This window comes from Ceratosolen solmsi, unplaced genomic scaffold, assembly GCF_000503995.2.
Source record: "Ceratosolen solmsi marchali unplaced genomic scaffold, CerSol_1.0 scaffold3, whole genome shotgun sequence".
NCBI lineage: Eukaryota > Metazoa > Arthropoda > Insecta > Hymenoptera > Agaonidae > Ceratosolen > Ceratosolen solmsi.
Window position 1 is genome coordinate 3,119,687 of NW_011948428.1, and position 25,966 is coordinate 3,145,652.

The 25,966-nt window shown below is 30.8% G+C and overlaps 1 protein-coding gene across 1 annotated transcript in view; it reads right to left on the minus strand.

Annotated features, from left to right (window-relative positions):
* Positions 1 to 25,966, minus strand: part of magu (SPARC related modular calcium binding-like protein magu) — a 40,197-nt gene that overhangs the window by 6,543 nt on the left and 7,688 nt on the right. The window contains exons 2-4 of the mRNA XM_011501450.1: positions 9,665 to 9,824; positions 8,177 to 8,548; positions 4,123 to 4,347 (exon numbers count right to left, since the gene is read on the minus strand). Coding sequence (XP_011499752.1) covers positions 4,123 to 4,347; positions 8,177 to 8,548; positions 9,665 to 9,824 — 757 coding nt within the window. The remainder of the gene's footprint in view (positions 1 to 4,122; positions 4,348 to 8,176; positions 8,549 to 9,664; positions 9,825 to 25,966) is intronic.

A 25,966-nucleotide genomic window follows, 5' to 3' on the forward strand; every position in this document is an offset into this window, starting at 1 on the left:
TATACATCTCTAATGGTCGTTTAAATCTATTTTAATTCTACACGTGACTATAATTATTTTCGCTTTACCGTTAAATCATCATCATCATCATCATCATCATCATCATCATTATTATTATTATTATTATTTTATTAGAAATAAATAGAAGGAATTATAAATGTACGAGTTTGAAATTTTCTTTACTATCATCGGTTACAGACCCAATATTCGAAATATATGAGAATTCGATTCATATAAATTTCACTATTGCTCTCACTGTTTACGAATAGCAAACTAACATCTATACATTATTTATTAATAATCAAACCTCAGCGCTCCAAGTATTGACAACTAATTAGCAGAATTAAAAAAAAAAAAAAACCCCACTACTAATACGCTAAAAAAGGATTTTGGTTTTAGTTTTTTAGAAATATCCGTAGAAGTTAACATTTTGGCTCGTGCATGATTTAGCAAAAGATTGAAAGAAATTCAAATAAGATAAAGTAAAATCCACGTAATAGATCGAAATTAAATGCAAAAAGAATATCAAATAGTTATTTAAATAATTATGAGAGAACGCATATATCGTAAAGTGGTGAATGCTTGGGAGAATCGTAGGAAATGTACAATCCGTCAGAAATCAGCATCTCTCGCCTATTTAGATCTCATTTTACGGTAACAGTCAACCATAACGTTATGTCAGAGTGAAGAATTACAGAGTTACATGGGGGGAGAGAATAAACGAAGCGTTGTTGAAAATACTCGAGCACAGTTATAAAATGCGCTCGTACGGAAATTTGTGTATTATCGAAGAGATTTCCGACTAAGTATTGTGTAAATCGTCGTAATTGTTTGCGCAATGATGCAAAAACATCAGACACTCGATGTATTATAATATAACAGAAAAAAAAATAATGATATAATAATAAAAAATGGTCTTCGTTCGTTTTATGAATTGCCAATAATAATTCTGCTGCCGATTATCATCTCGATGAAAATTTAAGCTAACCAGTTTTCCTATTGGGCTTAGTAAATGTTCTGGCAACATTTATAGGAAGCAAAAATATAATTTACTACGCCCGCTTTGATATCAATTTCTCCTTCCGATATCATATTTCGCATGTAATAGCTTCCAACAACCAACAACCCCGTATAAAGTGACATCCTGGACGGAAATGTGCTTCGCGTTTAATTTTACTTTCGACTTTCTATCTCACTCTCTCACTTTCGTACACAGTATTCGTTCTCGTAGCTTTACATGCAAATTGAGATAATGGGTCCTACCTAACGATGTAATGCCCGGAAAGTTTGTAATGCTATTTTTTCTTTTTATATTAAACTTCCCGTATTATAAAATTGGCCGGAATCGCTCAATTCTCTATGCACTTAGCCGCATACTTATGTGATGTATTGCTTTTGAGAGACTGAGATCTTTATTTTCAATAATATATAAAGCTTCGCAATGATAAAAAAAAAGATGAATTTTTATAAAACTCGTTGCATAGTTGCACTATAAATGTAAAAATAAAACTATCACATATTTGCATTTTACTTGGAGCGAGAGTTGTATTGTCAACTAATTAAACTTTTTCAAACTAATGATAAACTCACATGGATAAGGGATAATTTTTTACATAGATAAAAGACTTTTAAAACATTGTTAAAAAAATCTTCGTTTAAAATGAAAATTTATAACCTCCTTAAATTTTGTAACTACTTGATAAAGTTAAACATTACATTTGGCTTCTTAATAGCTGAATCATTTGTGATAAAAAGAGTAAAAATAAAGCTAAAAGGATTTATGTTGATATAAATTTAGTGAATTTGTGCATTAAAATAAATGTACATATTTACATACACTTAAGGTTAAATGTAATGTTGCATGTATATGACTTACTTTCGAGTATTTCATTATCCTTACAATATACAAAGAATAATTCTTCGGATATAACAAAATTCCTTTTAATCAAAATAATAAAAATTTCTTCTTGCAGTCGCTCAACTTTTAGACAAAAGTATTTCTGTTTGACTAACATATATTTTGAAATTTAAATACGGATAAATCTTTTTGAAATTCAATAATGTTTTTAGATTTTTTTTTTTTTTTTTTTTTTTTTTTTTTTTTTTGGAATGCTGAATTTAGTTTAAAAGTATTTATTATTGCGAAAGGATCGTTTCTCCGAACGTACGACAATCTTCTTTCTCAAGGTTCTTAATCACAATACACAGGCACATACGTACGCATAAAAAAGCGGTCGTTCAACCCCGCTTCCCTTTCGTTACCACACAAGCAGTAAAATTGTAGCTTCTAAGGTCATTTTAATTCCATGGATACGTAGCTTTAATTCGAGATAACGTAAAGAAGTTCATTTAATGTTTATTATGTGGGCTTTGAGGCTGTCTGGGCACCGAGAACGTGTGCATCGAAAAACACTAAATGTGTAATAGCATAAATTAAGTGTCTTTACTAAGATAAATACATTAAAAGCCTCAAGTACATCATGAGATACGTAAAAAAAAAAAAAAAAAAAAAAGAAACATATATTTCTTTAAATTTAAAAATTAAATTTTACTTTATCGATAATGGCCCTATTGTCAGAATAATAAATTATAATTTTCAAGGGTCGTATTCAGCTTCAGCTTTTACCCGTAGCCAAATCATTATTTTAAACAAATAATTATCTTTTATCTTACTTTAATACATTTGGACTTTAATGAATAGTGTTGACCATTTTTATGTTAAAATTACACTTGAAATACATTGAAACGAAAATCATTACATTTATATATATATATATATATATATATATGCACTTTAAAAACTATTATTATAAAATGCTTTATTGTATATGAAGTAATGTTTTATAAAAGTTTAATAATTGGTTTATCATTATTATAAAATAAGGCGATCAAAATAAACGCGCAAATGCTGCTAATCTACCGAGGCTACTTAAAATCATCCTACAAATTATAACAAAATTCATGCAAATAATAAATTAACGAAGAATGTAAAAGCTTTACCCATAAAAAAAAGAATTTAAACTAACTATCCTAATGTCACTGCTGTCGTGAAGAGATAAAAGAATTTAACAGTTTAGTTTATTATTCAAAGTACATAATGGCAACAATGCAAATTATTATTAATAGTGGAAAATAATTATATGTTACTTATATGCCATTACATACCTTGTGCATTGTTTAATATCCAATGATTTATCGATTATGGTAATATATATTATACTAATAGTTCTTAAAACATATTTCACGGATAGAAATGGATGCCTCTGCGATTCAAAATATTCAATTAAAAGTGGGTAATGTATATTGTTAAAAAATTATTTCGAATCTGCTCTATTATGTAAGAAAAAAATCTCAGAACTCACTAGTATGTAAAAGAGTCGGAAAATTTATTTAGATTAAGGCTTACAAGATGTCTTATCAAAGCACATAAAGTCTAGTCAGACGGTATGTCCCGTTGTTGACGGTACGCGTCTGACTAGACTCGGTACATATCTACGTAAATTACAGATAAACCGACTGTTATCTTATGTAACTACACCGTGTGTTTCATCATTTTTCCAATACCTAATAGAAACAACAGTTTCTGTGAGAAGAACGGGTATCGCTTGCTAAAGCCCACTACAACGCTATTCGAGCCGATGTTTTTCGGTTACAATTCTTCTTCCGTAAAATTCGTCCTATCATATTTTATTTTATCCATAATTTTTCATCAAATTACTTTAATGGTACACAAAACAACCTTAAATTGTTCACAATTTATGTAAAAAAACAAAAAAAAAAAAAAGAAACAAAAAAACAAAAAAAAAACAAAAAAAAACAAAAAAAAAGAAGGATGCCTTTAAGGTCTAATACAAGAGAAGAGGCGTGTCATAATAATATATGTTATTCAATTGACTGAATCAGTTCTTCATAGATGAACTGATCAACGATGATCAATTATAACTAAAACACGACTCTTAGATACTTTATCCACGGCGACTGTTTGCAGCCCCCTCCTCCCTCGACACCTTTCATACTCAACGTACTCACGTTCACGCTCTCTCTCTCTCTCTCTCTCTCTCTCTCTATCTCTATCTCTCTCTATCTCTCTCTTTCTCTCACTGTCTCGTTATGTATACTCACGGGTAAAGTCGTTGGCAAGACAGGCTCCCCATTCCTGCCGGGACAGCTTTAAGTCCCGATTAAGGTCGCAGGTGCGGGCGAACGTGCGCGCGCACTTCTTAGGCCTCACTGCCTTTTTAGCGAGTCGGCGGAGCTCCTTGTACTCGGCTCTGTCGAGGTAACCGTCGCTGTCCTTATCCAGGCTCACAAACTTCCACGAGAGCACGCGCTCCACGTTCTTGTCACCTGAAGCCAGAAGATTTTTCGTTAAGAGATTCGAGCGAATTTCCACTTTGCTGGCTAACGACGGATTTCATCGCCAGCATACGAGCGTTAAAGTTCTCAGATGATCAACAGTCAATTGACACTCCCTTAATGGCCATGTATTGCCCATCACCAATATATATATATATATATATATATATATATACATAGAAATTATGTATGAATTATAAGCGCACAAATAATTTAACGGAATATTAAAAACAGTAAGAAACTTCTTTTTAGAGCATAAGCTTTTCAAGGTGACGTAAATAATATCTTTAATTAAACAAAGATATCTTACATTCGACGTAATCTAATTAATGGCTCGTACATTCATGATTTTCCATAGTTTATAATCATTGTTGCGAAAGGTTTTAATATTTCGATCATATTATCTCATATTTTTTTTCCTGATTTTACGTTACATTTGAAATTGCAAAATCACCTATTTTTTCAATACACTTTGATGATTTTCAATTTCAAATAAATTAAAATTAATTGACAATCTAAACTATCGTGCTTCTTTTATTTTGTATATAAGAATTAAATTAAAAAAAAAAAAAAAAAAAAAAAACTCGCATATGTAGTTAATTTATTCGAAGAAAATTTTTAAATGTTTAATGATATATTAAACTCTCGTGCACAGTATAATCATTTTATCGTTTTGCAACTATCGTAGATGTCAAGTCCGTTACAGTTTCGTTTGGGAGAAAAAACTTTTATCCTCTAATAGTCAGAATTCTCTTATATTACCATAATCTAGGCATTACGGCGTCCAAGTAAAGTAAATAATAAAATAAATAAACGTTTCATAAAAGAACATTACTCCTTCGTGTCACATAAATTTGTTTAATTATACTTTACATTAGAAGTTCATAATGAGACAATATAAAGAAAAATTATAGAATGATTGCGTTTAAACAAGAAAGGATTAATTGAAGCAGTAGTCATTTTAACTTTATTTTCATTCAACGTATGTTTTTTTAATTCTTACTTTCTATCAAAACTATCCTATTAATACATAAATACTAATATTATTATTCCGTTCCAAGTATAGATGAACGTTCAATGTCATAATTGATAAAAGTATTTTGTCACAAATAACATCAAGTTGTTACATAAAACACGTATAATGTTCTTTCATTTAATTGTAGAATGTAACGAAGTAAATAAGTAAGTTTAAATCTAACGTAAATTAATATGTAGCCACATGTGTGTAAATCGTAGAATATCCTTAACAATATTTTCTTATATATAAATGTATGTTCCTTACAAAAATAAGCTTATTCGTGCTAAATAAACTCCTTATTGCATGTAGATATTTGGATCTAAATAATGTTTATGTAAATTACAGTGTTCGATTATTGTAATCTAAATATTGTAATTTAAACTTGTTAAACGCTATGTAAACCTCATAATCTACATGTAATTTTTAAACATTTTTTTTTTTTTTTTTTTTTAATATTAGCGTACTAGAATTCTTATTGCCTATAGATAATATAGAGTAAGTCGTCAAATATTTTAAGTGATATTTAAGTAATACATACATACATACATACATACATACATACATACATACATACATACATACATACATACATACATACATACATACATACATACATACATACATACATACATACATACATACATACATACATACATACATACATACATACATACATACATACATACATACATACATACATACATACATACATACATACATACATACATACATACATACATACATACATACATACATACATACATACATACATACATACATACATACATACATACATACATACATACATACATACATACATACATACATACATACATACATACATACATACATACATACATACATACATACATACATACATACATACATACATACATACATACATACATACATACATACATACATACATACATACATACATACATACATACATACATACATACATACATACATACATACATACATACATACATACATACATACATACATACATACATACATACATACATACATACATACATACATACATACATACATACATACATACATACATACATACATACATACATACATACATACATACATACATACATACATACATACATACATACATACATACATACATACATACATACATACATACATACATACATACATACATACATACATACATACATACATACATACATACATACATACATACATACATACATACATACATACATACATACATACATACATACATACATACATACATACATACATACATACATACATACATACATACATACATACATACATACATACATACATACATACATACATACATACATACATACATACATACATACATACATATATATATATATATATATATATATTATTCCATTTTTTTTAATATAAAACTAAAACAAATGTTAAGTATTTGAATATTTTTATCTGTTAAGTAATTTGTTATCAATTAGGCAACAAATTTCTCTTGATAGAACCTCGTTCAGTTTATCTATTCTATTTAAAACGTACTTATCTATTACAACGATTTCTAATATAGAATGTAAATTAAAATGATGTGTGGTAATTAAAGGCTATAAATTATATCAGCATTTCTCAAATATATTATTAAGTATTATATCGTAGCCAATATTTATCATAACATGGAAACTTATTATGTTCATTTATCACAGTTATAAAATTTCATACATTTTACTGCTTTATAAGAAATTATATTGAACGCGAAGTAAAGTGCTTAAATCATGAGTTTTTATTCATATTTTTTATACAACGTTATTCACGGTAAGGACAATAATTTCAAATTTTCAAACTCCTAACAATCGGACAATTATGCATTGATATAAATTGAATATTCAGGACATAGAGAAAAGTCCATCAATTACATTATTCGCGAGAGTACGTTAAATTAAAACTTAGTTTTCTACATACGAAATTCGACTGGCTATACAAGCATAACAATTTCTGTCATTGCATCATGTCAAACTTAAAAATACGAATTTGCAGTTTACATTGAAATGGGATTAATCTATTTCGCTTAGATAATAATCACCTCTTACACGATTATTGGCTCTGAAAATTGAAAACTCGAGATAGTTAAGTCAATTGATAATATTAGATTAATTCGTGCGAGTTTGCAGTGCGAGAAAATACGTTTCATCTTACATCTCATTAATAGAGTTAGTGAAAATAAAATCAAAGAAACATATTTCTAAAACGAAAATACATTAATTCGCCTTTACATTATATTGAATAATGCATTATTATTAAAGCATACATGAATTTCTTTGTATTTCTAATACTTTTATTCAACCTATATTAATAAAAATATTATTTTATTTAAACGACAAGTAATCTTATGCATTTAATTAATATCTTTGTGTACATTATATATGTACACATATATGCATATATACTATTGCTGAACGAAATACCGTACGCTATATTTCTTTATTTTCTTGCTTTTCAAACTGAATTCAATTGCAATGAGATTGTTTATGGTGTTGTTCGGAATTACGATACAACTTAGGAGCGCGCCAAAACGCCTCTATTATAAGAGAAATGGAAAATCGCGATTATGCCAATGATACAGTAGCACGTTCGTAACTCGTAAGAGTAGAGATTAGTTTATTACAGTCCACGACAGTACAAACATTTTGAACTTCAACCCAATACGCGATCATCGTACATTCGAAGCAATTGACTTTCCGATTAAATTCATCGAATTTCGCTAAAAATCGTTAATGCACGAGCTCCTCGTTAATGCATCCTCACCTTCGCCGGACACGTTGCTCCTCCGATACTCGATTCTAAAGTTCTCGATGAGGTTGCTGTTGAAGCGGGCCTTGTCTGCCCGATCGCAGGTGTTCCTGTGCCGGTTGCTATATTGCCTGCGCTGCTTCCAACTCGGGGAACGTCTGCGCTGACCGCTCGGGACTGTCGGTGCCGGGGCTTCGGCTGCTCGTCCGCATCTCGGCCGCTCACCCCGGACAGAGCTGTTGGGCAGAGGACGACCTTGAGCGGTCACGCACCAGCAGTAGCCCGTCTCCGGATGGCACTGGGTCGGGGCGTAGGTACCGTCGGGGCGGCAGACTGGCCGTGACGTCGGGCGCGCGCTCACCCGGGCCGATAGGCACGCCGGAGTCTCTGTGACAGAAGCGCAAAGTTTTCCAACGTTAGGATTGTATTGAAGGCTCGACTAGACGCACACGATGTGCGTTCACACAAGGTGGTTAAGGATCACGGGCTTCCCTACTCCGTTATCCGGCTTATTCAACTGGAGTTTTAATTCAGGTCTATCGCGCCCCTTTCTCATCATTCATTGACTTCGTTGACAATAATTGTCTTTCGTAAGTTCGGCGCATGCTTAATAAGGAATTGTTCATAGGCAAATCGACTCGTTTTAAGCTTGTAAAACGATACGTTCGCACGCGAATAGGCTTAATTAGCTAATCTCGTTGTATTAAAAAAGTATTGAAGCCATTAGTCGTAAAGCTAATGCGTGCTCATGAATTTTTCTCGGATACAGAGTTGGATCGATGGATCATTAATATCAATATTCTTACATGATTGTACCAACAGTAAATTAAGAAAATCGAATTCTAATGATATGATAGCTTAACGATAAATTTGTAACTTAGCATCGCCGACATATTAATAGCTACGTACACAATGAGAAACATCTGTTTCTATGAAAAATGATTGAAACATTTTAAACAGTCTAGTACTTATTATTAACAAACTATCGTTAATCATGATGATATTATTGAAATTATTAATTCTTTAAAATTTTGCTTATGTAAAAGTGCGAATTTTCCTATTGGTGACAAACTGTGTCCGTGCAATATTACAATGTCTTTAAAGGATAATGAATTTTTCCAAGGCTCGTTCATCTAAATGTGTGGTAATTGATCAACTTCTATCGAATCATAATATGTGCAGAAAAGCGAAAATGCTAATACAATTATCTAATAAATTGCTATTTTAAGTTATGCCCAATAAATAAAGAATCTAACTAAATATTTTGCCCATTAGCATCGATTTCACAGATAAAAATGTATAAAATTCTTAATTATTAGATTGATAAAATGTAAAAATTATGTAAAAATTTACCATTTACCAACGATAGACCATTACTTTTCTAAGTTTATTATCCTTCAATTACAAATCTATTATTACTTTCTAAATATATATAGTTTGTTAAAAAGTGAATAAATACTGCTGATAAGGACATCTACTTGTTGATGGTAAAGAAAAACTTACCTGGACAAGGTCCTGTATGCTTGATGAGAATTGTCACTCCCATACATTGTTTGGATATTAATGTACAGTGGTTTGGATAAGTGACACCATCGCTACCACATACCGGAACATTCGTCGATGCATCCATCGCACACGTAGCTATTTTCCGCCTACATTCTTCCTACACAAACGAGAGGATGGAAAACTTTACAAAACAATTAAACTTCATATTAACGAAAATTGTGCGCAATACCGTTCCACGTAGCGTGTGGAATGAATATTTAGTGATTCGAAGGGAAGCGGTGTGTGTACTATTAAATTAACTCGATGAAAAATATCGAAAAGATTTAATCAAACTGAGCATGTACTTCTCAATCGGTAAGTTATAAATCTATGTTAATAAATTCATAAAAGTAGTATAATATGTCATGAAAGCGTACATTATACAAATAAATTTATATAATAATTTTCGAAACGACAATGTCGATTGGCGCACAGATTGTACGAAAATAATGGAATACTTATGTTAATGGCAAGACTCGAGCATAACGATGAGTGTTATAAAATTGATGAAATAACATTTTATAAATGAAGTATTTATAAGGAAATTAGTGTATGCCGGAGGTTTTTCTAACACGTCCAGATGAAGAAGTTCCGTAAGATGAAGTTAAGCCGAAACGTAACACCAGGGTATTAGCTAGTAGCTTCTATCCACGAAAATTTATTGACTTACCTACTCAAAGTCATTATATGTTAAACTAATAGAGCTCTATTTACGACAGCCGAGCTATACCGCTGAGAGAATAATGACCGCGAATTATTTCCAGCCACATGTATACATTATAACACGCTCCTTACTTTTTTCTCAGGCTTTACCGAAGCGTTTTTTTCTCGACGCGTTCCTTCGGAATCTATTTTAAGTATAACAAGCTTAGGCCGTGATTATATGTACAGTTGGATCTCGTTTGGATTCCGATGTATGCAAATCGACTTGTAAATGTGCTTTTAAATAGACTAGATACCGATTTCTACTTTCATACGGTCTCGCGAATTAAAAAAACGCACGAGCCTGTATATATTTCGAGATCACGAATATAAAAGAGAGTGTGCGTACTTGTATCTATCTCTCTCTCTCTCTCTCTCTCTCTCTCTGTATTTGTTTGTGCGCGTGCGCGTGCTCGTGCACGTGCGCGCGCGCGCGCGCGTGTGTGTGTGTGTGTGTGTGAGAGAGAGAGAGAGAGAGAGTCGAAGAAAGAAAGAAAACTGGCATTTTCAATGTAAATATGTTGAAGTTCGATAATAGAAGTAAAGTAAAATAATAATTGGCTACACTACAAGTTGGAAAAGATTCGCGACTTTTCTAAAAAGCAGAGTAAATCTTCAATTCTTCAAATAATTTTGCAATGACACAGTGATCTACGAGTAAAAAATTGTAATGCCAATTCATGAAACGCCTATCCAAGATCATTGCGGATTCCAATATCGTTAGTCGTTGATTAAACGTGAGGCGCCACCTCGAGACTCTCGCTACTACTGGCAATTCCGTTATAAAGATTTTTATTCTTCAAGCGTTCCAGTGTTTTCACTCATTTCGTTCTGTTTTTCTATGATTCTCTATAATCGTTTAAAAGGCATTATTTATTAGCTTGTGCTCCCGTATTTATTGGTGCACAAAGAGCCATAGTATTAACAATTTTTTTAATTAAGCTTTAACCTGTTGATTTGTATATATCTACATATATAATTCAGATGCTTATAATTTATAAAACTATTACACTTTAGAATTTTAGAATTGATTAAATTGGCTAAAAATTTTAAATGTTTAAATATCATTAAGTATATTTATTTTTCTATAGATTAAAAATTATTTATAGTATGCTAGTTAAATAGAAATTAAATACCAATTTTAAATATTGTATAACGAAGAATAAATTTTACTAAATATGGATTAAACATGAAAAGGAATAAGTTTTACATACGTGATCATATATAAATATATATATATATATATATATATATGTCGGACTCTATTAATTACAAAAATTACTTCGCGTCTTCTGATAATGAGATTTTCATATTTTGTCGAATTTTTTTTAGTTTTTGTTTTGTTCAATACACTTGATCCAAAAAATAAATTAAATCTGTATTCTCTGCTATATTGCATACTATGCATACTATGTTATACTATTAATGATATTGAATGTTTTTTTTTTTAATAGTTTATAATTTAATAGTTTATAAATTAAGAAAAAGATTTTCTTGTATGCTTATTAAATAATTATTGCTATTTTCATTAAAATTAGTTTTTAAGAAATAATCATTAAAATGACAGATATAATTATCGAACAAAACACTTGAACGCAAATTTCTGGATTATATAATTCTAAAATTTGTATTTCTTTTTATACATTTTAATACAATATTTTAATCAATAACAAAAAAAATTATTTAAATTATTGTAATATTGAGTTTTTATTGAATTACAGTTAACTTGCTAATATGATATTTAATATTTAATTATATTATTTTCAAGATTTATTATCGATTTATAAATGTACATTCATTCATTTAAAAATAAGTGCCTTAATTTAAAAAAAAAAAAAAAAAAAAACATGAAAATTAATTACTCTGATTAAGTTAATCAATAGAGTGTTGATTACTTAATTGCCATAGAAAGAGATATAGAATGCATTCAAAGTACAATAGTACATGAAATAATTCAACCTTATCGATCAAATATATATTCACGCTTGAATTTTTAATTCTTTTTTCATAATCAATTATTATGTAAAGTTCTTATCATTTGCTATAATAATAAATCATTTATAGCATTGCTTTAAAAAAATTAAAAATAGTGCATATGTTTTTCGATATATTATAATAGAAGAACGAATTTAATGTTTCGTGACGATTTGCAATAAGCATAATAACCGTAAAAAATTTATTCTTACATACGTACTGTACTAATGACGTAAATAAATCACTTTTCAAGGTATGTGATGATGGTATTTACGAGGATGAATAATTTTGTTATTCTCATGACTTTCACTCATAATCCTCATGCAACATCGTAAAAGTGAACATCGTTACATTAATTTAGAACAATATATAAATTTAAAGGTGGAAGAATATATATAAAAAAAAAAAAAAAAAAAAAAAAAAAAAAAAAAAAAAAAAAATTTATATGCCTATACATATATATCAATCTCGAACAAGGACGATTATACCTCACTGTCAAGTTCTACTTTATCTGGAAAATATACTTTATTCCTCTGTCACAAACATAATCCTCGATTTCTATTAATGAATAAATAGAATAAATACAGCTCTACTTAAGATTACGTTAATTATGCTATACTCGTTTTAGTATGAATTTATAAATAAGTACGTACGATAAAAATAAAAGGTATTTATTTATTCTTACAAAATATAATGAATTATGTTGCAATATTTTTTTTAATCATTTCGGATGATTATTTTTACAAATAGAAATATTATAAAAATGAATGATAATTATGTTAATTTCTACTTTTCGATATTTTCATTAACATTCAAAATGTTTTGAAAAAAAATATGTTTCTATTTAATAACTCTAACGATAAATTTGAATATTTACTCATAATATAATATCTCAATTCGAACTCGAATTTTTTTTTTTTTTTTTTTTGTTTGTTTTTGCTTTTGTTTTTTATAAAACAATTAGTAGGTAATATATATATATATATATATATATATATATATATATAGTTTTTTCTTATAATTTCAACAATATGGAATAACTTTATATATTTTTCGATATAATTGACTTTCATATATCTCTGACAATTAACCTTTGTAAACATTTAATACTATAATATTTAATCATTCATTTAATTTTAGATTTTTAATATATTTTTAAAATGTTTCATAATTTACATTAGCAAATTTCTTATATTCAATAGATATTTCAATTTAAGTTATTTTGTGCATTAAAATCTTCTGACTGATTACATAAGTCTCGATACGTGTTGAATAATTTTATTATTAGTTAATTCCCTACAGAGATACCCTCTAAATAAATAATTATAACCAATCGATAGTTTTAGTAATGAAAAATAATTAGTTTTCTTCCTGCACGTATTTTAAATTCGATGTTGACATTTAATAGTATTATCTTTTATTTCAATAAAAAAACTTATTTTGAAATATAAGGTAAAAATTTAAATATCACTTAAACCATGAACACTAAATTTGATTTTAATACGATTAAATATCTTCCCAAATTCATTGATATTCATGACCGTTTAGAACGAATTATAACGATAATAATTCTATATCATAAGAATCATCGACAATTTTATAGGCTTTGATTCATTCTTTCAGAGCAGTAATCTTTTCTCATGGTTTCCAATTTTATATTTGCATAATTTAATCCCTTTTATAACTTTTAAATACGTTTTAATCTATAATCTAGAGAGAGAGAGAGAGAGAGAGAGAGAGAGAGAGAGAGAGAGAGAGAGAGAGAGAGAGAGAGAGAGAGAGAGAGAGAGAAATTTTAAAGTAGCTTTAGAAATTTGTCTAGAAGTGGATTTTTATGAAAATTATTGCATGCCAAATTTAAATTTTATTTTTTTTTTTTTTTTTTTTTCTTCTATACTTTTGAAATAAATTAATATCCTATTTCAAAGAATGTAATTTTTTTTTTTTAGTTCTTATTTGGATTTATAATAATGTTTAAATTATATTGAATTTCTTAACAAAAATTGAAGAAATTCCATTGTAAAAGACATTCTTCAATAGATTAATAAGATCCAGAGAAATGTATTATGATCTATAGAGATCTATGCAATGCCATATTTTTTACTAAAAAATATCAGAATATCTAAATACCCATGCGATTAATTTTCCGGGCCCAAAGTATTTGCTGTTTTCCATGTTGTCCCCATTCAAGGTCGTCCTTCCCACTTCTACCACCACTCAAGGACTTATATGTCAATTCACAGTTATGGATTAACAGTTTGTCGTCAGTATTGATTTTTATCACTAAACGAAATGTATTGACTAACCGTACTCACATGTATTTCCATTGTTGATGACAGGAAATTTGCTTCGTCATCATCAATGGCGACATTATGTGTGCGATGAATATGCTGTCACGAATGATTTGGATTCACAGTTAAAAAGATCTTTTTATTTTGTGATTATTGAGTTGCTTACGCATAAAACGAAAGTTCGAGATACGTATGATTACGAAATTCTTGGCCACGATTCGATAAAAAAAGATTAGCTTGGTTTTCATTTTACTAAATAAATATATTTAAGTAAAAATAATAATTAATCATTAGAGTTTGGTAAAAACGGAAGATTTTTCAAAATCTTTTCCAAATGTTTGAATACAAGTATTTAAGAAAATGTTTTCTACCGATAAAATCCTTCATAAACTCAACTTAATCATAATCATTTTTATGTTTTCGAAATTGATGTAATATTTTCAATATAGTCATTTAGTGTTTCTATATTAACAATTAATGGTATTTATTGATGGTTGATTAAAAATGCAAATAATAAATATTGTCTACTTTTGTACATTTACGTATCATTCGAATATTTTATTAATTTTTTTTCAAATCGAAAAGAGAGAAAAACTTATACTTTTTAAATCTTTTGTGAAATGATACGGTGAATTACAACGCGCAAATCTGTTTAGCACAGTTCAGTTTTTTCGCGACACCTTCAAATGTATCGATTAATTTTCAAATTTTAGCGCATTGAATTCATACTACAATATACCATAAACCATTGAATTCCCTTTATACGTAAATATTTGTATTATTATCTACCGATCAGAATTATAATTGTAAGAGAACCGGCATGAATGTTATGAGAAACTATCGTTCATGTATATTTAAATAGTGTTGATAATTTGATTTTTTTCTTTTATCATTTTGTTTCGTTAATCTAAAACGATATTATTTTCACATTTTTATGTTATTAACGTTTAAAATTTAACGTCTAAAAAATTACAATAGATACAGAAAAGAAATTTTAACATAAGTCATATTATATTGTTTATAAATTTTAAAATTGACGAACTAATTGATAACTTTTAATAAAATATCTTGGTGAAAGATAGAGAAAATTGATCATAACATTCGTCCAGAAATTTAGTATATTAAATGAAAAGTAGTCATTGTCAATTGTTAGCCGTCACATTAAACATAAGCATAAGCAATATTAAATAATATACTTTTATATCCAGACAGATAAAATTACGTGACAGTTGTAAATTAGAAAATCCCTAACCTCTATTCTTTACTATGTAAATTTAAGTACACGAAGTGTTCCGAATAATTAAGGATTGTTAAGAGAAGAAAAAAATGAAAAAAAAAAACACCAAGTTTGGCTAGGAGAAATAAAAAAGGATAATAGGAAATAAATAGTACGGGATTTCCCAATGTCCATACAACTTAATAATTATTGCGGGCATAAATGTCCACGAAAAGGTGCTTGCAGAATAATTTGAATGTCCCGTGTAAGTCCAGTTGCCAATTACAATGAAACTCGGGACGTTAAATACAATGACAAACGATCTATGTACAAACGACAGCTTAACCGTTAGAAGAGATGATAATATCACCGAGTCGGATGAGAAGAGACGGTTGATTTATTAGTCGCACGATATCCTCGAGTCCTGGATACTTTATTCAATCGTCATTAACGCCGACCAGATGGTAAAGTTTCGGTGTTTTAGTATAAGCGAATTCAACGCGAAGGCGAAAACAACGGCTAAATTGTTAAACACAATTCACTTTCAAAAGGCTAATTATTTATTTTGTCCTCATGGCTTAATACGCAAGTTACGTACTAGACTCGACTAAACGGTGCTGAAGTGCTTGAATTAAAATTACACTTGCAAATCTCAGTGCTATTCGTACTACGTCGAGGAATAAGTTATTCTTTTAATAGTATCATAAAGAGGCATATAATTAGAAAACAAAAAACAAAAAAAAAACAAAAACAAAAAAAAATAGAAAGAAAAAGCAAATCATTTATTTATATGAACTTGTATATGCATACATATTGTTGAAAAGTATTCGATAGTTAAATCCATTAGTAAGGACAAGAAAGCGTAAAATCGTGTTAAATAAACCATTGTTTCGGTAAGAAAAATAATCATGATAATAGACAAGAAACGTGGAAACAGTGATATACTGTAGTACAAACTCTAAGAAAATTATGGTGTTTATAGAGGCTTGGACGAGGCAATGTGTCGAGTCTATATTTTTTAAAAACTAATGGCAATTAGTACTATTGGCTATCCAGAAATTACTTGAAAAACAATAATGCCAACCCTATTTTACTCAACTACTTGTAAATTATTCATTATAAAAAATGATTTTTAAAAATTTTAATAATTTTAAAGCAATGCACTTAGTCGTATATAGAATTAAGAAAAAAGTAAGGAAATATTGTTAAAAAGTTTAAAAAACTGAAATTTGAATAATATATTTCCTATTAGCAATTCAACGTTCTAGTAATAAAAGTACTTTCGCAGTATTTATTCGCGAATCTTATAGACGCGTGCAATATATACGCAAGTCTATACGCACTTTGAGATATAATTGTCATTCTAGAATGTGAATATTACTTCAATTGAAAATCAATTAAAATCCATGAAAATTTGTCTCCATTAAGGCTGGTGAGATAAATATTTGCAAAATAAAAGTGCGTGTAAAAAGCTACGATACACCTAATCCTTCAATCTTATCACTTTCAAGAGGATGCACGAATAGAATGCGACATTATATTTCACGCTACATCGCGAAGTTCGTATGACGTTTTGTACCTTAAACTTCAATCCTCTATTTGTACAAACTTTATGGCGCATTCTGTAGATTGAAGAAAAATCCGCCGTCCAAGCAACTTGACTGATTACGTGCTCGCGATCCCTATTGAATATATTAATAAACGGTCTGTCGATGGGTTTAGTCCCCCACCCCCCACCCCCACCCCCCTTACCATTACCCCTCATCCTTCTCACGTAAGTACGTTCATTTAGTTCCTTTATCGGGATTAGTCCACGCTATTTCCGAAACACGCGCGCCAGCGATGCATCGCATGATTAGGCAAAACGTATTAGCCATTACATGCATCTCGCAATCACTGTCCTCTATACATGCGACCTAAGTGCTTTCTAAATACCGGTCTGAGTGAGTACGGTGCTTTTTGTTCCTTTGACTCTCTAACTGCCAACACTCATATGTTCCCATATATAATGCGAAAAAAAAACTTGAAATTGACGACGATAGAGAAACAATCGATTTATTATTTCGAGCGTCGAATTTCTTTTACAATCCAATTAATAATCATCTCGTACCGTTACCATTCATATTCTTATGGCGCGCGAGTACCAACGCAATTAATTCTAGTCTCTTTAAAGCAATTATTTTTATTTATTGGAAGCGTTAACTTCCAATTTCTATTTAAATATTGGAAGAGGCTCGTGAAAAAAAAAAAAAAGCAATAATAAATATGAAAGATTGAAATATTTGTAATTAAGAAATAGTATGCGCGAGCGTAATGGCATTTTATCAAATTCGATTTTCAAATGCATGAATCTCAGTATCGAAAGCTATTTTTACAAAAATCTTAAATTACACTCGTATAATGAATCCATGCGCGAGCATTAACTTAAAGTGATCATAAATCTTAAATACAATTATCTTGAAAATAAAGAATCGAAAGTTAATATTTGTTAAATATTTAATTACGCAGAATCCATTAATCAGTATCAATTCGAAATGTAAATAATTATCGAAACACTATTTAAGGATAAAAATATAAAGGAATTTTTTTTTATAAAATTATTACATTACGCTCGTAGTGTCGAATAAAAAAATAACACTATTTAAATTAATGATTATTGATAAGCGATGATGACGATTAAATGATTAAGAGATAATAAATAATACACGCCTAACGGGCAGTTAAAATTTTACCTGACGAAACTATGAGAAAATCAGCATAAAAGTGTGAATAAATATTAAAAATACGAGCCAAGTATTCGATTTGATATAAAAACTTTTGACTACCACTATTTAACTAATAGAAATACGTTTCAGATTACGGAATTTTAGATACGTATATCAAAGCACAATCCACATTATAATTCTTCTTAAAGAAACATATTATATAGATTATTATGTAAAGAAAATTATTCAATACAAAATTTACGTATTTTATTGATTTACTTAACTATTGTTTGCTTTTATAAGATAAGAGTGTTTAAAATTGGTTATTCTCGTTTACAAAATTTGTTCACCATACAATACACTCAAACGCTTAGCTTTAGTATTGCAGGTCAGGTGTGTGCATGTGAAGTTGAATGTTGACGAGAGCAATATTCGCTCAGAGAGGTATTTTAACTCCTTGTCATTGACACTGCAGCTTTGTTAATGGGGGGAAGAAAAAAAGTAAGAATAAAATTTCTTCTCACGTTAATTAATCAGCATCGTATTACCGGACTTACGTAAATTATTTATACAACTACGTCTGCAGAATAAACAAAGCAGTATTAGCAACACTATTATTTTCAACCACGAAAATTTATCGCTTTAACTACGCGTTTCCGCACTCTCTATTTATATAAATTATATCTTTGTATTGGTTTGAAGCCGAGCACTTTCACTATTGTGTAAATAAACTGTAAAGCGTTTAAAGCTATATTTAGTACCACGAGGCAGCACGAAATTATGGGCGAAGGGCCGAAGTAAGTTTCATTGCCGATTCCAATACGCGAATTGGATACCAAAAATCTGTGACATCGTATCCCACTACCACGGAATTTCTCTTGACTCCGAAAGTTCCGTTCGATCCTCTTATACCGAGCGTATTCGATTATTTCCACAATTTGGCATGATCAACTGGATCCCAACGCGCCCGTTAACGAGAGGCAGCCGCCGCCTCGTTAAATATTCCGCATGGAAAAGCTCACGAGGCAAGAGTCGAAAGATCGATTGAAAAACGTATACGCGAGATCGAGAGATTCGCAGGTGTCTGGCAGACGGCTCGCTAAGAATGCGTGCGAGATCTTGCATCGGCATGTACACGCGCGAGCGCACTTACACACACGCGCGCCCATTTGTATCTGGCGGGCGAATCCCGCGTGTCCTAAGAGCGTCCGGAGAACACGAGCTGCATTCAATGTACATAGGAAGTCTTCCGCGTCGTGAGATTCGCTTCTCGAAATTACGTGGTTCGGATCAAACGTCGACTTATATTTTATGGACTTTCACAATGATGTGAGATTGAGAGTATGAGTACCAAGTTTTATACAATGGTAAATATTCATAAAAATTGCCATTTTCACTATTTAGTTATATATATTTAATTAAAAAGATATGAAGTTTTTTTTTTTTTTTTTTTTTATTCATAGATATACGTCATAGCTACTCGATCGATGTAAAATTATTCGCTGACATTTATTTTATCTGAGTCGAGCTAGACCTTTTTAGTCGTACAATTTCAAGGGATTTTGCCGAATGTTCTGAAATCACTAACGACCTACGCCAACAAGAGTTACAAAATCCTGGATAATTTGCATTTGCAGAGCGACTGGCATTATAAAGGTGCGCATAAGGTAGGATTGACGGTGAGCCAAAATACGAAAAGTGGAGTGAAGAGCAACGGGCACCGTAGCACCGACCCACGTCATTAAATTGTTATATCCGAATCACCAAGCGAGTATTTGTGTTTGTGTCTTTCCGACTGTATTAGTTAATATGGAATCCGCCGTGTTTAACGGCGATACGCGCGAGAGAGCGAGCCCGGGAAGAGAGGACCTGCCCAAACAGGTTTTCTTAGATGAAATATATGTTGGTACTTATGCACGCACGCGTATGTATATTCACGATGTTACGTATACAGATATGCACATGATGCGCGCGCACACACACGCACGCACGCACGCACGCACACACACACACACACACATATATATATATATATGCGTGTGTGTGTGTGTGTGTGCGCGCGCGCGTGTGTGTGTTACTGGTGTGGCGTCTCATTTCTTTGCGCAGCCTCTATTAATTACGCATTGTCGGTGCGATGCTCTCTGGAATTTGGGTTAAAAAATTTCTTAGTGGATTCGACTGGAATGTGCGAAGGTTAAGAGATTTATTTTAAAGAATGGTAAATGTATCAAGAGAGCTTAAGTACGAAATCCTGGTACCTCTCCGAATCCTTTAATATAAAATTATCGTAAATCACGCATGAAATGTCGATAATTATCCACCATCGCTTGTCATTATTTCATTGGGAATTTATCGTAAGTGTCGAGTGGATTCAATTTTTATAATCGATTTACTACTGTATTGACTAAACTAATACGGCAACTTAGTTACGCTTATAGCGCCATTTCGTCATGATCCTTTTCAAAAAATGACATTGTAATTGACCTACAATCTCGAGTTCCATTGCGTGTAAACTCTATTAAAAAGTAAATAAGAATATAAATGTAAGTAAAAATGTAGCGTATAATTTAAATTACATTATTTGCAACCCTTATTGCACGGCCATTAACGAAATAGTCGTACAGAAATCTTTATGCATATATTGAACAAATTGTGCATTCATTACAGATAACAAACAATTTTTATTTGAGAAAACTCTTCTTGTTTCATTAAACATAATAAAAAAAAAAACAAAAAAACAAAAAAAAACAGAACAAAGAAAAAAAAAACAAAAAAAAAAACAACAACAATAAATAAAACCCGAACACTCAAGCTTATCAAAGGTTGAATTTTAAAGCGTCTTATCTCTCTATTAGATGCAATTTATAATTGTATTGCAAACATTAATGATATTGTCACAGATACTGAAATCAATTATAGTAACGATTATTTCAATAAAAATACACAGAATAATTACGATTTAAAGCCTAATTATAGCCTTAAAAAGTCGAAATTAAATGAATTTTATCGGCGTGAATAAATAGTTTAATTAATAAAATAAGAGGAGAAACTGAAGAGGGTGGGGGCATACGAAAAATAATCAAATATTATTGGGATATGCAACATTCTGTATTAGCATACTTTTATAATTATATAATTAATTATACGATTACCCGTTCACTCGATAAGTATTAACATGACTGTGATTTAGATGATTAAATACTTACTACAGGAAAGGGGGTCAAAATAATATTAAGCCACTTGTTATATGAAAAAATATTTATGAAATAGGAATTGTAAATTTAATATTTTAATGATTTATTCTCTACGAGATTGATACTGATTTATGAAATTGCTGTAATACATAAAGATTATTAAATTCTACATGCATCAAATATCAATAATTGAGATTTATTTATTACATTGTTGACTACATTTTAATCAGCATATTAGGGAATAAGTAAATACAATAGATATAATTGTAACAAACAAGATAAAAGAATTATTGAATTTTTTAACTGATAATTACGTGGAAATTCTAATTATATATGTTATATACAAATATTTCATAAACATGTATAAAAATAACAATAAGAAGGAAAAACTGTTCTTCGATAATATCTCATACTATCACATCGTATATTTATTAAATATACATTTTTAGATAAATAAATAATTTCAGTGTCAAGTTAATGAATAAAAAATTAATTGTTTCCTCTTATGAAAATAATAGCATTGAAAGTGGAATGAAAGTAAAAAGAACGCGACGATCATTTGATTTCTTATGATCGAAAATACGTGTATAGTATATATTTATTGTATGAGTATACAATTTTTTTTTTTTTTTGAACATGTGAAAAATGCAGTTCAATTATTATGTGGAATATAGTCAAATAATTAAAATATAGAAACACGACCAATTAATAAAACTTTTAAATTACTTCATTATGATTAAGGCGTATGAGGTATTATCTGAGGTAAAATTAAATATAAATATTGTTGTATAATAGACACTTGCAAACTTGCATATAAAAAGAACGACTATAATATAAACATTCTTTTTGAATATTTTCAAGATTATTTATAACGAATGCATATCATGAAAAACATATAGTTTCTAAGTAAAAATTTTTATAATCAAATTATATCTGTAATATTAAATTTGACCTTGGTATATGCTATTTTATCTGAAAATGACTTGTAAACATATTATTTTCGTTTGACTTCTGAAATAATGTTCCGAGTAAATTTTGTTATTACTGTAATTAATGCACTCTTCATTAATCATATCTTTTGTTAAAAGTTTAATGTAATCGCATGTAACTACTCTTTCATAGATCAACTACGTTATAATTTTTAATAGTAAAATGAGATAAAGTATATAGGAAAGTGTAAAAGTCAGACGATAAGATAAAAGAAGTAAAAGCGATTGTTAAACGAAAGAAAACACTTCTGTATACTTAGCATTTTTTAAATATTCTAAATCTAAAAAACATTATTAAAAAAAAAAAAAAAAGATAAAATTTTTTTAATTGGTCTATACAATCTGTAAAATTGTCACTCTTGTCGTTTTTTTTCTTTTTTCTTTTTTATTTTATTCCAAAGTACATTGACACATGAAACAGTTTCTAAGACACATAGATATAAAAGAATTATCTGACTGAAATAAATAATCGCTCACATAATGCACTGAAATTAGCCGCTGAAGAAAAAAAAAAAATTCCGATTATTGCCATTTAGTACAGTGATAGTAGTAGTTTGATAGTAGTAATTTCCAACTTTTTTGAATATTGCATTACTTGCCGTAATAACGGGTAAAAAGCAAAAATCGAACTTTCAAAACTACATGTAATATTACATAGCGACCTTCCGACGCAGTAAGTGTGCCTATGTGTGAGTGAGCGCGCGCGCACGCGCGCGTCTGCATTTGACCATGATAATGTGCACACGAGTTAAAGATAAATTGTTTGCCGAGAGATTTTGTCGGTATGCACTGTAGTGTATCATAATCAACTCTTCCTTAAGTAAGTATGTGTACGAGAAAAGGATGAAACGAGAGTTCAAAAATATAGTAGCGCACACAAAATTATGTAAGCTTCATTAATGCACAACGAGAGCAGCGGAAATAGAGCGATTTGGTTGTTTATTTTAAGCATCGTTAAACATCTACTTACACGATTCGTACTTTGTTAATTTTTTCAACGAGATTTCTCAAAATTGGACTATGTAGATTAATTTGCGATCTTACGTTACCTTTATACTTTGAATTAAGCACTCCAATTAACAATGGCTAAGAATTTAAATTTAAAACGATTTCATGAATATTAAACAAACAATTATAGAATACTTAGTTTACCGATATACATAGTAAGATAATTTTTCACAATAGATCAAACGTACGAATCATAAGATAGTAATTATTTAATCATCATTAGGCTATAAATAGTATCTTGATTGACCGGCGGGATAGAGGAAGAGGAGGAGGAGGAGGAGGAGGAGGAGGAGGAGCAAAATCAGCTTGGTCGATCAAATAATTGAAAAACCTTAGAAAGTAAAGAGGAATTTCAAATACCGAAGGCATTATTGTACGCTTACATTCATATTTCGATACACTTTCTTTGACTAATTTGTCGATTTTTTTTTTTTTTTTTTTTTTTTTTTTTTTTTTTAAAAAGTCAATACATCCAGCACTCATATTCATATATTTATGAATTGTTGATAAACTTTTGTAGCCAATCAATGTATTTTACCGGGAAATAAAGAGATAGCAGAATTTGTAGAAATACATTGACAGGTCCTTTACAGTACAAGTTACCTACTTCCGTTGATTAGACGTTGATGAAATAATGTATCATCTTGATTTATAACGGTTAATATTAAATATAACTTTGAAAGTGTAATAAGAGATTTTTACCTATTACTTTTACTATTACTTTTATTTTTACCTATTATTATTATTTGCACGAAATAATTCGTCGCGTCACGCATCTTTCAGCTGCTAAGTAAGCACGGCAATTCTAAATATTAATAAGTCCGTGGGAATTGCAAATTCTTACGTGTATCAGCTACAACAAAAACAATGGACGCTCGCGTCCTGCGACAAAATGCCACGATCGGCACTCGGCGATAGACGATAGCGCAGCTTGAAAAAATCTCCGGGATAAATGAAAAAGCCTGGGCAATGGCCGGAGCTTTGTACGGGGTCAATAGGAACAAAGAGCGCGTGCATATATGAATTAGAGATGTCCGATCGGGCGCCGATAATAAGGCCTCTTAAGAATAATATTCCAAAGTTCGCCAAAGATATAAAAGAGGCACCTCCTAGTGCAGCCACGAGCGCCTCGTCTTCCCATGGTTCGACGCTCGTCACGTGCGAACGCGCTTGAAAATCACCGTGTACACACAGTGCAGTAAACGGGAGAGATAGAGAGAGAGATAGATAGATAGATAGATAGATAGAGAGAGAGAGAGAGAGAGAGATAGACAGAGAGAGAGAGATAGACAGAGAGAGAGATAGAGAGAGAGAGAGAGAGAGAGTTAAAGAGGATAGTGGCAAGTATCTCTGGTATATATATTGAACGGGCCCTCGAGAGTTGGAAAGGATGATTCCGTGGACGCATAAAGGCCAGAGAGAAATGAAAAGGAAACGATCGCTTACACGTACGTTGGACGAGTCTTTGGCCGAGCTATCTATATTTATGTATCGACAGCTGCCGCCGCGACCAATCGTCCCAGGATTTATTTACCGCTCAACACGGCCCTTTAATTGCCTCGGGAAACTGACCCCCCCCCCACCCTCTCCCCATACTCCCTCCCCCACCCCCTCCCCCACTCCCACCCAGCCCCTTTCCATCTACCATTTACTGCCTATCTCCTGAAACAACGCATCAATGTAATATGCATTTGGCGGCAACCCTCTCTCGCGAGATTCTCGCGAATCCTCGAGATCCTCGCTCCTCTGAGGTACGGTGATCGACGACTTGGGCGTCTCTCGCAATCGTAATTCGGCCATTATTGCCCAACGGACGCGATCCCCCGTTAGATTGCAAAATCAAGGCGGGGGCCGGGCGCACGTGGGAGCGCTCGTTTGAAAATATTACGAAAATGTTGCGATTCCACGCGCCTTGCCATCGCCTTTCAATGCTATGCGCAACAGGCAGCCGAGATAGTAGATAAGCACTCGCTGGCTTATCAAGATCTAATTTGCTATTTGTCAAATCGATATTTACGCCTGCGGAGGCATCGACTCCATTTGGTGCGATATTAACGCAGTTTCATTAATGCACGTGTGATTATATTCAAATGATAAAGCTCGTTATTCTGTAGCAACGAAGGCTGAAATTTATATCGATACGTGCTTTATGGAAACGTCTCGTTGTACAACCTCAACGAT